Genomic DNA, 15,033 nt, shown 5'->3' with positions numbered 1-15,033 from the left:
ATCAGATTTATTGTGTCCTATAAACTGTGACAAGGAACTAAAATGCACTGATGCAGGGTTGTTCCTTGGCTTAATCCAGCTAGTATTACGGCTCCTTCCTTGTTTCTGGTGCAGTGTATGCAGAGAAATATATGAAACTTGTGACACATTACAGTCTAAGTTTAACATGATTAACTGGAAATGATTTTATTGAAATATCTATTAGTCAAAAATTTCACCTTGTTCAACTTTAGCTCTTTAATGACACTCCTGTTCAGTTGCTGAGAATAGGACTCTGTACTCTATATGTAAACATGTTACTCATCTACCAAAGCACATCTCTTTATAAATCTGCATGGACAAATTTATGACATGAGATTGCAAAGCCCCAAAGTTTGATCACAGGAATTACTTGCTGTAATTCCAGGCTGTCTGCTGTTTCCCTGGGACACACAAAGCAAACAGAGAAGCAGTAATTTCTAAGGATGTCTAGACTTCTCACACAGCCACATCTCGAGTCATGACTCCTTGAGAGTAAGTCGGTAAGACCTACTGACTTTACAAATGTAGTAGAGTGTGTTTTGCAGTCAGTGGAGACTAAGGAAGGACAGAGAGGCTGGAATGTGGGTGGAGCTTACAAGGAGATTCATAGTTCCCCACTAATAAGAAATCACAGTCAAGCCCCTGGCAATACTAAGCCTATAAGTTTTTCTATCTCTCTTTTTTTTAATGGAAAAAACTTTTCTCTCTGCTGTGTCATTGATAGGGGTGGAGAAAAAGGATTGCTTAAACTCTGCTGCCTTTTGGTGATAATTTTTAAAGACCAAAGCTTCAAAGTCCACCTTTAAAGAAGAAAAGGGTCTTAAAATATTGTATGTGATTTCGAAGGTATTAGAACTGAACTGGAGTGCTTCTCTTGAAAGGTAAAAGAACAGACAAATCCGTATTGTAGAGATGTTTAAAGCTATTTTAAATCTCTTCTGCTGCTTCAGCTTCTTTTTCTTAAACCTTTAGAACTCAATCTTTCGGCACACTCTGGATGTTTAACACTTGACTGGAAGCTCTGAGGGAATCTTAAACAGCTTAGAGTTTTACCTTAGACAATAGTCTTCAACCTTTTCCTTGGCGAGCTGTCTTGACAATATTTTGCTACTGAAGCAATATGCTTGCTGTCGTCCTACACATACAGGTGCTGGCAGGCTCTGCAGTGGTAAATATAGACACAAGTGGCTGGTTTTGGCTTGTGTTGGTATTGTTTCAATCCCACACAACCCAGCAAGAAAAAAAAAAAGTCCCAGTTGGAGTCTCTTCCTTCTTCATCGGTGTCGCTAACACACCTAACGAGGAAAAAAAATCTTTAATCAATGCAAAAAAAAAACCCAAACAAAAACAACTTTAAAATACACAAAAGAGAGAGAGAGAGAGAAAAAAGAAAGACTGAGACTTTGGATAAAGACTTCAGTTAGAAATTCTTCTTATTAAACATAAAAATTATTAAAATGTGATTTGGATAAAATATAACCACCATTCTCCAGGACCACACCCCGTCTCTGGAGAAAAGAAATAGCTGATGTTCATTTTATTTGGTGCAGTTTTTGTATTTTTTTTTTTTCTTTTACTTGTCCTGTGCAGCATCAAAACAAGCAAAATGATGGTCTGGCTGCTGTGGTGTGCCAAACAAATTTGCTTTACCAAAAGGAGCTTTTTGAAAATGAAAGCCCCATTCTTGATAATTAAGTATTATTCTCTGTTTTTAAATTTATCTGTTGCTGAACCTGACAAGGCGGGGTGGGGAAAAAGAAAGGAGAGAGTGATGAGAAGAGAGAAAGAGAGTGAGGAGGAGAAAAACAGAGACAAGGATACACCTAGACCACCTGGAAGGCCACCCAATGCTGGTCAGCATCCACCATGAAAGTCAGGCACCAGGACATAACCGACATTGTGGTCTTTGCTACATCATTGTACATCTTTCATTTTCTTCAAAGACCTTCTTTATCAAAGTCAGATGCAGGTAATGGTGATAATTAAAACTTGAGCAAACCTGTCAGCCCTCAAAACTGTGGAAGTCCCACTCATTTGCTTTATCAGAGCTACTTTCTTCAAAGCAATTCAAGATTCAAAATGATTCAAGAATTCCCATAAACATCAAACTACAGATGTATCAAACAACACCAAGAAGCATCAGCCTTCGCTAACATTAGCTCCTGAACAAAACAGACATTTTTTTAATGATGTGCTCAACAGCTCAGTTTGCTTTTCTTAAAAATAGAGCAAAAGGTTTTGATATAGTTGGTCTAGTGATATAAAAGAAGAGGCTGTGGTAGGGTTTTACATGCTATACATGTATATAATAAATTTAAAAAAGAGAGCCAGAGATAACAGACGAGGCTGGGACCATTTTAGCTGTTAGGTTTTGTTTCTTCTTGACAGGTACATTTCCTTACACAAAGAAATACAACTACAAGGAAAATGTAGGGCATCTTACAAAAACAGGGTTTATTAGCTATTCAAGCTATTTCACTTCATGAAAGACAACTTCGGTTTGGTCATTTTCCTCATCTTAATTTGAAAGCATGATAAACCTTGTCTAACATCATAAACACTTTATGAACTCTCCACAACTAAATCTTTTGGGGAGTTCATTTGGTGAGTTTATGAGAGAAAATTTTGTTTCTCTAGCCTGACCCAACACAATAACAGTATTACACACGGCCTTAGGTGACACAAATAAACTTGGTTTATTCTGCTCTCCAACAGTTTTCCAGTGATACAGATTAAATAAATATTGATAAATCTATTGTAGCCCAGACTTACTTCAGTCCTTGTTCCTGTAAGATGCTTCCTAATGTTGTCAGCAGTCTGTTAAATGTCCTTCAGCTAATCACCACAATAATTACATCGCCAGAAAACAACACTTCCAGACTCATTATACATCTAGAAATAGCTAAGACATTAACTTCTGAGCTGGCATGGAAATCAATTTCAAAGTTCTGGCCATTTATCTAAATCCCAGTTTCCCACTTTGTCTGGGTTAATTCAATAATTTCGTCCTGATAATCCTTGGCTACAGCCCCAGGTGCTGCAGCTGGAGGAGAAATATAATGCTCATTTGCCTGTTCAGAGTGAACATTTACAAGGCATCCATGTGTTTACTGTCAGTGTTCATCTGATGTGCTAGAAGTGTGACAATGAACATAGTGACTACATTTCAGCCGGCCAATATCTAGCTCAAAACTAAAATACTAATGCATGGTAACCATGAGGTTTTGCACAGTATTTCATGATCCCCAGAGTAATGAATGATTTGGTTATCTTCATATAACCACGTCCATGAAGCTGCCACTCATACAGCTTAATCTTTTTACACGTGTTCATGTACCACTCCAGGTAGATTTTATAACCCTTGGTAGAAGCCCTACTGTCTAAACCACTTTCCTCTACCTAATATTATACATTTCTTTGATAGGATTTGCAGATAAACCATCAATAACTTTACCAATCTGCAATGTTTACTCTGTTTTTATATGTAGTAGAAACTGTAGACTGTGGTCAGCTGAATAATGCACAAAGGATCTGGATCTGCCTCTCCAGTCATCATCAGCAGCAGAGTAACAGAACTTCTTTCTCCTTTCAGCCTTTGATAAATCCACATTAGACAAATATCTTCAGCAAGGCAACACTCAGAAAGACCGAGCTGAGAAAATAAGTTGATAGAAGTGATGCACAGGAAACGTTGAGCTTTGTTCTCACATATTTTTCTTTGCCATTTCTTAGCTGTTTTGGTGCCATCAGATTTGTGATTAACTCTGATGAGATGACATGTTGTCAATAACAACCTCGGGAGACAAAACTGTGCGACACTTCAGTGAAGAAGCTTCCTGATCTCAAGTCACTGGAAATAGAAGATCAATGCAAACTAGGACAAAGGTTAAAGTTTTAGCTCAGCCATCTCTCTCTCTCTCTCTCACTCACTCACTCTCTCTCTCTCACACACACACACACTCACACACACAAAACAATTTGTAAGATTCAGAGATTTCTGCAGCGGACACATTCAATGCTGCTGTAAAGTGGAGGTTAATGAGATTTTATAGGGTGCTCAGGCTTAGAGTAATAGGAAATCTGATTAGAAAAACACAACTGAGTTATGCATCTCCAGAGAAGTTGCTGTGGATGAACTCCAGACCTCTTTGTCAAAAGTTTTAATTGGAACAACTTTGTTAATGTGTTTGTCTGAACTGACCCTTAAACATTACCAAATGAATGCCAGCGGGTGCAAAAACCAGACAAGTCTGCATGCATGCCCATGTAATCAGCTCCAGCGTTAATCTTATCTGATTAGTGTTTCTCACTGGACGAGAGGAAGAGCTGCACCCTGCTGGCTGCAGCCCTTAGGCTGCTGTCACACACTACATGACATCTTCGAGAACTTGTAATGAGGTCAGCCAAGTCCTTTTCTCCCCTGCTTACTATTGAAAGTGCACCGGAACACAAAAATACTCTCATACACACAAGACAAAAGGAGGAGCTCATTTTGACTTGCAGTGGAGTTTTGCCAATTTGTCTCCTCAACAGAACTAATTATGCATGTTAACTAATCCAGACACATATACTGACACATGCTGTGTAACTAACTGGTTATCATATCTGAAGTGAAAGAGTATAAGTTATTAAAGTTTTCCCACAAATATGGGGTCAAGTGCAGAAATATGGGCCAATATCCCAACAAGTTACAGATATTTGCTGTTAAGAAAATGTTTCTAAATACAGGTCGTAAAGATGCTTCTATGGCTTGACTGGAGTTTACTTCTCCTTCATAAGATTCACTGTATATAAGTAGAAAAGCCTGGCTATGAAACTTCTGAGACAGCATTGTATTAAGGCAAAGAACTAGGGGATTTTTTTCAGCATTATTCTGTTGCAACGAAAAAGATCCAGACATTCTTGTGGAGATTAAAAATACCTTTAGAAGTGGTATAAAATTAGTCACAAGCTATTCCTCACCTCAAGTATCAGATTCACTAAGACAACCAAATGACTTCACAAGAAGTAAAATGCTTTGATGTGACCAAATACATATGGGGAATTTCACCACAACTTATCATTAGTACCATCCAGTTAGTCAAACATTGTTTTCCATTTTTTCCTGTTAAAGTGACTGGGAAACCAGTAAGGGTAGAGGGAAAGACTGATGCAAAGAAATGCACCATGATTTTGGGTGAAAACCTTTTCCAAAGCAAGAGATTGGGTTTGGGTGAATGCAGCATTCAAATAAAATAACAACATGAAGAAAACTACCCAAAATGTAGTGAAACTTTGCAACCCTGTCAAGATCTGGAGCCAAACTAAAAAGACTTTCAGAGACATGCTGCAGTGCTCTCTCTTATTCAACCTGGTTGTCTTGCCAAGAGGAATGGGGGAAAACGTTATCTATAAAAAATTAAAAATAAAAAAAAAGGGAGAAAAAGATGGGTGTGCCAGGCTTGCAGCTTCAAGTCGAAGTGGTCATTGATACCACAAATGCTATGAAAAAGTACGGAGTGAAGGGGCTCAACATTAATGTCGTGAAATAAGATAATTAAATAATTAATTTATATATTTTTTAAATCATTGTAAATGATTGCACAATTGATGAGAAAGGGGAATAGCTGATATTCAAATCATCAGATAACAGCCTTAAAACCAGACAAAAAAACTCAGTATGTTTTGAATAATCCAAATATTATATCCTTTTAAAAAAATAATGGATGATGCACACCTGTGTGTGAATGCTGAATGATATATATATATATATATTGGATTTGACTAAAGATATGCTTCCATTCAGTCCACCATATTAATGAAGTACAAGGACTCTGCAGTAAAATTGCGTCCTTGCTGTTCAGACTCAACAAAAACAGTCATATTATGAAATAGATGATAAAACAAAGGCAACTGAACCGTTGAGCTGCTGAAATCCTATTTAACGCTAAAACTACGGCAGCTTGTTTCCCCCAGTTTCCAAACTCTTACTGAGTCCTGTTAAAAATGGGGGTGATGCAACACAGAGGTAAACCCAACATCAGTTTTGCCAGTAGTGGCTAAGACACTTTCATCAGGGTCATCACCTTGAGTGAGTAATCCCTCTCCACAGATGGGCTGTCCTCAGCACAAACCACAACACAACTTTCCCTCGCAGGAATAAAGCTATTTAAGTGTGACTGTTGAAGCAGCTGCTGGCTGTGTGTGAGTGAGATACAGAATGACTGGATGAAAGACTAGAGGGTAGAAAAAAGGAGTGAGTTTACTTTGTTGCCCAAGAGAGCACCAGACAGATGCTGTTGGACACAGACTTCCATTTCTAATAAATATCGAAGCTTCAGCATTTATTAGTGAGAACAATATTTCCCTCAAGATGGAGCTCAGTGGCAGTTCCAGGGCTGGATGGTATATAGAGCCGTCAGACAGGAAATGGTGGCACAGAGTATGAGACCGCTACGACTTGCGTGTAAAGAAGTAAATATCCTGATTGCATACTAAAATGCAAAGATTTTTTTGCTCTGACTGTAACTGATTAGTGTTGAATGTGCAAATTTGATTTTCTGCCCACTTCAGAATTTCAGAAATATAACTTTAGCTGGAAGAGTCATTTTACCTTTAAAAATACAGAGATTTTTTAAAAGAGAAATAACAGTTCTGGAAGTGAAACAACATTAAATGCTACAATTTTTTTCTGCGAGGTTAATAAAAAAGGCATCGACCAGGTAAGCAGGACAGGAGGTGGTGAACAGGCATCCTTTGGGAGGTGAAGATGGTAGGAAAGATGAGAAGCTTGCCTCTATGTAATACAACTCAAGCTGACTCAAGCTTGGTTCCGTTTGATTAACTTTTTATTTTCCCCTTTCTCTCTCTTCATTCTATCAGATAACTGTATGACTATAGAGGCTGATGAAGCTTATTATTTTAAATTTAATTCAATGCAACTTCCCCACAAAATGTAACTTTAAACTTTCAAAAGAACACCTAAACAAGAGTGATCCATGTTGCAAACAATCCTATCCACTGATGATGTTAAAACAGAACTTTTGAACTCAAAGATATTTTCAAAGGAAAATCAGTCCAAAAAAACAAATTGTGTGCATGTGTCATCCCAGCTGCCATTAAACCACAGGTAGGGGTAATAAAAACACCTGATCATCCTTTAAATTCCACAACAGATCACCTTAACAAGGGTTTATATATAAAATCTGATAGAAAACATAGAAATTCACTGAAAATCTGAGGAAAGACCACAAAGTGCAGCCCATGTAAGCAAACTCAAGAACGCCCCAATAAAGAGAGTGAGTGAAAAATGTCTCCCTCAGTCTCAGGAATGCTACAAACAGCATCTACAAACTGTTTAGAGTAGACTGCAAAGCAGTGAGCATGAAAGGTATCCAAACATTATTAGTGTCTTTTATCTTCTGTGCTTGTTTGCTTTGAAACAGAATAGAATATAAAGGCTGACGTTGTCTGAAATATTAAAAAAATGTCCTCTTGTCTTTCACAAATCAGGTTAAATATTACTCATCTTCTCAGTTACAGAGAACTTGACTAGGGTGCCTTAAAATTCTGCAGTAAATGGGGACTGAACAGCATTGGAAAGGCTTAAGGGAGGAAGAAACATCACATAACAAAGATGCACTGTGGCTTAAGGGGGTGTTAAAATAATTTATATATATTTATATATAGTGGTCCAAAAAAAAAAAAAATCATACACTTCAATATTTTATTGGACTGTCTTTAGCTTTGATTGTGGCAACATTCGCTGTGCTTTTGTTTAGATGTGCTTCTGCAGTGTTACAAGATTTATTTCCATCCAGCGCTGCATTAATTTTTCCCCAAGATCTTGTATTGATGATGGGAGAGTCCAACCACTGCACTACGCCTTCTCCAGCACATCCCAAAGATTCTCAATGGGGTTTAGGTCTGGATTCTGTGGTGGCCAATCCATGTGTGAAAATTATGTCTCATGAGTCCTGAACCACTCTTTCACAGTTTGAGCCTGATGAATCCTGACAATGTTATCTTGGAATATGCCCGTGCCATCAGGGAAGAAAAAAATCTATTGCTCATTCAATATTCAGGTATCAGCTGACCTCATTCTTTGGCCACATAATGTTGCTGAATCTAGACCTGACCAACTGCAGCAACCCCAGATTATAGACTGTAGGCTTGTACACTAGGCACTAGGCATGATGGTTGCATCACTTTATCCTCATAATTTGCCACTTCGGTTATCTGTCAGTGGTACATCCCATGCAGGGGTTTTTCCTCCAATGATAGTTCCCCCAACTTCTTTTTCACCACATTTACAGACTGAAGGATAGAACAAAAGCAAGCCTGGAGCACCAGGACAATCGAGGCCCAGATCTACCACACCAAGCAGGACCACAGGTGCAGGCTGTGCAAAGAAACAATCCAGCTCCTCACAGCAGGATGTAAGATACTTGCAGGAAAATAATAAATGGAACGCCATGACTAAGTAGCTGGCATAGTGTACAGAAATATCTGTGCAGAATATGGACTGGAGACCCCTAGATCACAATGGGAAACACCACCCAAGGTGGTGGAGAATGAGAGGACTAAGATCCTGTGGGTGGCCAACCAACCAGACACAGTGATCATGGATAAGCAGCAGAGGAAAGCCGTTGTGATCGATGTAGCCATCCCCAACGATGGCCAACGTGAGAAACTGGAGAAATGCCAAGGATTCAAAGAAGAGCTGGAGAAAGCCTGGAAGATGACAACAGTAGTACCGGTGGTCATCAGAGCACTGGGGGCTGTGTTCCCCACACTGGAGAAGTGGCTCCAACAGATACCTGGAGAAAAATCAAACATCTCAGTCCAGAAGAGCACAACCCTAGAAACAGCTAAGACACTCTGAAGGACCCTCAAGCTCCCAGGACTCTGGCAGAGGACCCGAGCATGAGACGAACAGTCACCCACCCAGAGGAAATAGGGGGTGGGTGAGGAGGAAGATAGTGAATGCTGTGTAATAGCATGTGTCCACTGTAAACTATATGAAGTACTTTCCTTTTTTCAAAGTGTCGATCTATTATTGCTATTGAACTGTGATCGAAACAAATGATTAAAAAAAATTGTTTTTATGGCTTCTAAACAAAAATAAGTTTTTTAAGCAATACTGTCAAACTCCTGTGTGGTCTTTTAAATGTGTGTGGTTTATAAATGAAGAAGAAACTCTCTACAGTTGTTACATTTCTTTTTTTCCCAGTCTTTAATGTAAACAGCAGTTTTTGGGGGCTTTAAAAAATCCTAAAGAAAAACATAAGAAGGCATTAAATAGGAAGGGGAAAATATATAAATCAGACTAGAAATGACAACCATGATCTGTTTTTAAATAAAAACAAAACACAAACTCAATTTTGTGGCCATATAGTCTGGTATTCACACATAAAAAAAAAATCAACTTCCCTTTACCAAATACCATCTACCTGGCTGTTCGCAATTTTAAAATGACTAAATGATGATCATCTTATAAATGACAAAACATAAGCTCAAATATTGCTAAGGAATGTTGTGTACAGCAGTCTTTACAATGGGAGACACTCAAATGAGGGAGAGACGAGTGTGTTTCACAATGATGGTGCTTTTACAGTTGTTTCATTCCAAAGCCACAGTGTGGGTGCGTACAATAAGCAATAAGCAGCGGTGGGATAACAACACCAATATTCCAAAGAGAGGCTTTTCACTGTAGTACAGTGGCTGGACTTTGAGGATCAACATTTTTGAACAGTCTTCAGTTTATGATTAGTAAGACTAAGAGGAAAGAAGAGACTATTTTTTAAGAAGAATTGGTCCTTAAATGTAATCCAGCCTTTTGCAAAACATTTAGCTGCCACAAAGTAAGTTAAGGGGAATGTGACAGGGAATAAATATCTTCTGAGAAGGTGACAAAAACCCCACCTCTTCTGCTCTACACAACCACCATCCTGATCCCTGCATTTGTTAACCCTCCCCACAAAAGCCCTGAGGAAAAACAACAAAATAAACATAAAAGGACAACAAGGAAGGTATATAAAATGACCTTTCTTAGCAGGTGTCTACAACAAACTTGAAGCAAAAGGAGAAGGAGAAGAAGTGAATGTTCTGAAACATTTGACACAAGGAGTGAAGACAACGTCGTAGTATGACCAAACATATACTCTCTCCTCCATGACAACCTGACGACTGTGCACTGGCTTCAAGTCCCTCAAGTGCAATGATCAATATGCACCATTTTCACTCTTATTAAGGTCTAACAAGAAGCAAGAGGAAAACAGTTCAATAAGGTCGTCGATCAGCCACAGTTAATCTTTTTTTTTTTTAATTTATTTTTTTTTAACATCATATGGTTTAACTCATTCTTGTTCCAGTTTATAAGAAAAGGGTGATTGGTCCAGTGACTACAGAAAGTGCGGGGTTTGAGAGGGGTCATACTTTTTTAGTTACAGTCGTAAACAAAGTCATAGTTGCTAGGCTCTTTGGGAATCGGGGGCGGAGCCTCAGGAATCTGGATGTTCTCTAGATCCAAGAGGCGAAGCTTCATCTCCATGGAGAGCAGGGTGTCCATGTCAGATTTGGTGTAATCGCTGGTCATCTCCTTTCCCAGAAGGGCATTGAGACCATCTGTCCACACACAGTACTGCAGAGAGACGGAGAAAGATTTACATTTTAAACAAATCCAAAAACAAACACATAGCCAAAAAATTGCACAAAGTAAATGAGAGCATGACACGTTTCCAAAGACAAAGGAAGCCGCTGTAAACTGAAAACCTAGCTTCCAGTCATTCAGGCATAAAAAAAGCTAACCACAAAGGAAGGAAGCTTTGTGTACACTGTGACCAAGAACACCTTCTACTCTCTTGTCCTAAAATACAAACTTCTGTGTTTATGTGAGTTCTTCAAAGAAGTTTTTGTTTGTTTGTGTTTTTTTTTTCTTTTAAATAAAACCACAGCATAAGTTATGTGAATTATCCTTCAAGAATTAGATACTTGATTTATATACAGATATCTATAAAAAGAATGAAGACTGTTATTTTATTTTCCAATCCTCCATGGGCTATCACTGTTAACTTTGTTACTTAGAGCTGTTTCCAAGTTATCACAAAATAGTCATGTAATATGAATGTTCTCAATCCTTATAATTAAGCCTAACATGTATGGGTGTATGAGCATATACATAAAGCAATATCAACTGAATGGATTGGAAAAAGCTGAGACAGGATCATGTAGTGTGTATGCCAGTATAATGCATATACGCAATATAGACTTTACTCAGAGAAACCTATCACCGTCCAGTTACACATGTTCATTCTGTCTGGCACTTTAAACAACCGCAGGGGGGGCTTCTGCTGACTTACCTCATGCTTGTCAGGAGCAATAAAATTTAGGTATTCGTCCGACTCGTAGAGGACAGAGAAGGCCAACTCTAACACCTCCTGTAGAGAAGACAGGGTGAAAAGCAGAGGAGTGGTAAAAAGAAAATGGTGCAAAGCAGGAGATGCATAGTGACAGAGTGGGAAGGTAAAAAGTAAGAGAAAAGAAGGGGTGCAAAGAGGGGAAAAAAATAACAGATGAGATGTATGCCACAGTTCCTCCATAGACGTGCAATCTTTTTTTCCCTCACACCTCATCATCATCTGAGGAATCAGTGACACTTTAACCATCTGGTGCCAGCAAAATATAAGGTGATGTAAAATGTCTTGAGAGGGGTTACTGGAAGGGGCTGTGAAATTATGTGACATGATATGATTTCAGGTGTAATCCCTCAAAATTCTCTTTCCGACTGTAGTACATAAACTGAATTGAGTGTGAGGACTGAATAGGACATTAAATGGTCAGGCTGGAGCTGCAAAGATACAGTTAAGTGAGAAAATTTGTCTCAGATCAAAACGCTCAGAGATGAAAAGATGCAGTGAAGGTCTAACAGGTGAAATGCTTCAGCTGCTGCAAACTACATGCTAATGGCATGGTAATCGCTAGATATTGCCACTTATGATGAAGATACTCGGAATGCCTTCACATGATCTCTTGAGAATTTGTATATGCTGAGATATTTCAGTCACGGTCAAGCTAGCATGATTAAAAAAAAATGTATTGAAGATTGATGACACAGCTAGTCTCCACAGAAGCAGAAAAAAGTGAAATAATGAAAGCAATTCCCAAATTGCATTGCAAGTTTTCAAGTTTATGATCTTAAATGCAATTCTGCTTGTGTCTAGTGTAATAAAACAGATAGTGTGTTCATTAGCTTCTGTCTGTTTCTTCTTGTAAAATAATTAAATGAAGCTCCCCTTGTGTGCTGCTGTGTCTGCTATGACTGAAATTTAAATGAAGTACCGTTTCATTTAATTTCCTTTTCCCCCACAACAGCTGTTTTCCCCTTAAGAAAAAAAAAAGATCTGCACCTGATTTTTTAGATGCAGAGAATTTTTCATACAAAATCAGGCCCCCTGCAAAATGTATGAACTGTCATCCACCACACTTTGAATACAGCCTTCACTCATCTGTTGAATTCTGTCTAAAATGTCTGACTGCATCTAATGTAAGATGAGATACAGGTGCTCCTGTTTTCTCACAAAGACTTGTGAAATGAGGGAAATATGTTATCATGCTTATGAGATCACAATCCCAAACATGGATTTGAAGTGACTGAGCCTTGCTATGTGTACTTTGTAAGAATGACAGCCTGGAAATGCTGCTCTCGTCTTCATCCTCCCACCAACGTCTCACAAATCTCCAGCATGCCAGCTCTGCTCTGAACCCTGCAGAGGTGACTTTGGTGGGCTTTGTAACAGTGAGTAATGAAATGTGTGCATGTTCTCATTCAGAAGGCTGGGACAGGCCTGCTAGACATCCCACAAGCCCCCCTCAGGTCATTCTCTTACACCTGCGCTTATTGACTAGGTAATAAAGGAGACAAAGAAGGAAGGAAGTACACTCCTTTGTCTTCAAGGCTATTTATCCAGGATCCAATATATCAGAGTCCCATGGGTGGGGGCCAGAGGTGTGTGGACTACAGCATGTAAACTACAGCATAAAGTGTACACAGATGCAGACAAGATGGCTCTTGGCTCCTGGTTAAAGCACCACAGAGTGCATGCCCATATGTTAGTCTCTTTGAAACAGCAAAGAAAAGATGTCAGCATGGTTCTGGTGACTCCTGTGTGATTTTTGTCAACAACTGAAGGACTATTCATTCATTTATTTCAACACAAAACCACAGATGAATACATATGTCTCTGTACAGAGCCGCTGAGTTGGAAGTTATTGTGTTATTTCCCAAAGCAGAATTTATGTAACTGGCATAATGTTACGCAACTCTCATACACACAAAGACACGTTCTCTTGCCTGGGATACACACCCACCCACCCACGCGCTTGCACATGCAAACATGCATGAGCATGTGCACACATACACGCACCTTGTTTTGCTTCAGGGCTCCCTTTTCCTTCATGTGAGGACAGTCTTTGCCAGTGATAACAGCTTTGATATCAGCCACAGGCACTGCAGAGAGGACAGATGTGAGTTTATAACAGAAACAACAACGATGACAACAACCTTGTGAAAACTTTGTCATCCCAGGTGGGCATCTGATTAATCCAAATAATTAAAGCTTAAAATTCTACCCAGTTCTGTGCTGCCTTCACCAGTAAAACTGAAAAAAAAAAATCAGAAATCTCACTATAAGTGACAGCTGTCTATGCATATTTTGTCAATGGGCTGTTGTCACAGGGAATGCAATGAAAATATACATTATGTTTTTATTTATTTTAAAGGTCATTAACAGGTTCACTTGACACTCACATTTGTCCTGTAAAGAGTCATGTGGCACCTCGCCCTGTGGGCTCTCTTCCAGATCTCCATAGTGCAGGACTTTATGATTCGGGGACAGACGGCAATACCAAAACTTATCTAGACGAAATGACAAGAAAAAAAACACAGACACCAAGAAGTAAAAGATTTAGAAGACTTAGGAAATAATCAGTGGTTGGCACAAAATATGGATTTACATGACTCATCAGCAGAAAAAAAAGAATCAACATGGCAAAAATAATCTGGGACCAAAACAACAATAACAACCAAAAAACAGCCCCGAGGAAAACACAGATGGGCCATGATGCTCTCCATGAGGGAGGAATCATGATGGGCGGCAAAACAGATTGTTGGTCTTCATCATTTTGACAGCCATTCACCAGCAAATAACACCACAGCCAAGACAAGACAGTCTCATGGTAACCTTAAGAAACTAAATTTGAGCATGCTTAACAGAGGTACAGGATGCTAATACTTTCTTTGCCAGCAGGAAAAAAGGATGAAAATTTAATATAGAAAAGCACAACAATTTAGTTTTTACAACAGTTTTCTATTAAATAAGTAAAGCTGTTTATGTTACAAGCAATTAAACAACCAAATTGTTGTGAGAGCATGGCTCTTAAATATGCACACTGCAATACAGAGATTGAGGACCTCTATATAGATGTGCTCTACTCGCCAAGATGGAGGCAGCTTTAAATACAGTTTTAGTCAGATAACCTTTTAAAAAACTGTTGGCAGTTGTTATGTGGATGTTGTTTAAAAAATGATTAAAATATCAGAAGACAAAAAGGGAAAACTTGATATGTATACTGAGAATCCTAAAATTACGTGCTGAATGATGCTGTCAGTCCAGTCCTTGTACCTGATCAGAGGAATGTTTGTTGTATGTTGCCTAGCATTTAACATGGACCTATGACACATTCAAGCTAAATAAAAAGGGAAAAATCTGTGTTGTGTCTTACAATAACAACAACTGAACACAGAACAACCTTAAATGGCATTTTTAACATTAAATTGCTATCAGCAGCCTGTTGCAACAAGATGATTCCCAAAGAGGTATTAGGTGAAAACCCGGAATTTCTCAGCATGGTGTGCAATGTGTCATTGAAGATTATAATCAGGGCAAATGGAGGATAAAATAAGAAATTGTAGGCCTAAAACACACCTATAGCAGATTAACGGAATCTGAAAGTGATGTTCTTAAGAAATCGGAG

The 15,033-nt window shown here is 38.7% G+C and overlaps 1 protein-coding gene across 6 annotated transcripts in view; it reads right to left on the bottom strand.

Moving 5' to 3' along the window:
* Positions 1-10,326: 10,326 nt before the first annotated feature.
* elmo1 (engulfment and cell motility 1 (ced-12 homolog, C. elegans)) overlaps positions 10,327-15,033 on the bottom strand; it is an 89,647-nt gene continuing 84,940 nt past the window's right edge. For all 6 annotated transcript variants that reach the window (XM_042012482.1, XM_042012484.1, XM_042012486.1 and 3 more), the window contains 4 exons: positions 13,808-13,915; positions 13,425-13,507; positions 11,361-11,438; positions 10,327-10,642 (listed from right to left, as the gene is read on the bottom strand). In XM_042012482.1, the coding sequence (XP_041868416.1) occupies positions 10,442-10,642; positions 11,361-11,438; positions 13,425-13,507; positions 13,808-13,915 (470 nt within the window). In that variant the 3' untranslated portion in view covers positions 10,327-10,441. The remainder of the gene's footprint in view (positions 10,643-11,360; positions 11,439-13,424; positions 13,508-13,807; positions 13,916-15,033) is intronic.

This window comes from Melanotaenia boesemani, chromosome 17 (genome assembly GCF_017639745.1).
Source record: "Melanotaenia boesemani isolate fMelBoe1 chromosome 17, fMelBoe1.pri, whole genome shotgun sequence".
NCBI classification, from domain to species: domain Eukaryota; kingdom Metazoa; phylum Chordata; class Actinopteri; order Atheriniformes; family Melanotaeniidae; genus Melanotaenia; species Melanotaenia boesemani.
The sequence above is the reverse complement of the archived record's forward strand: the minus strand, read 5'-3'. Positions and strand labels throughout refer to the sequence as shown.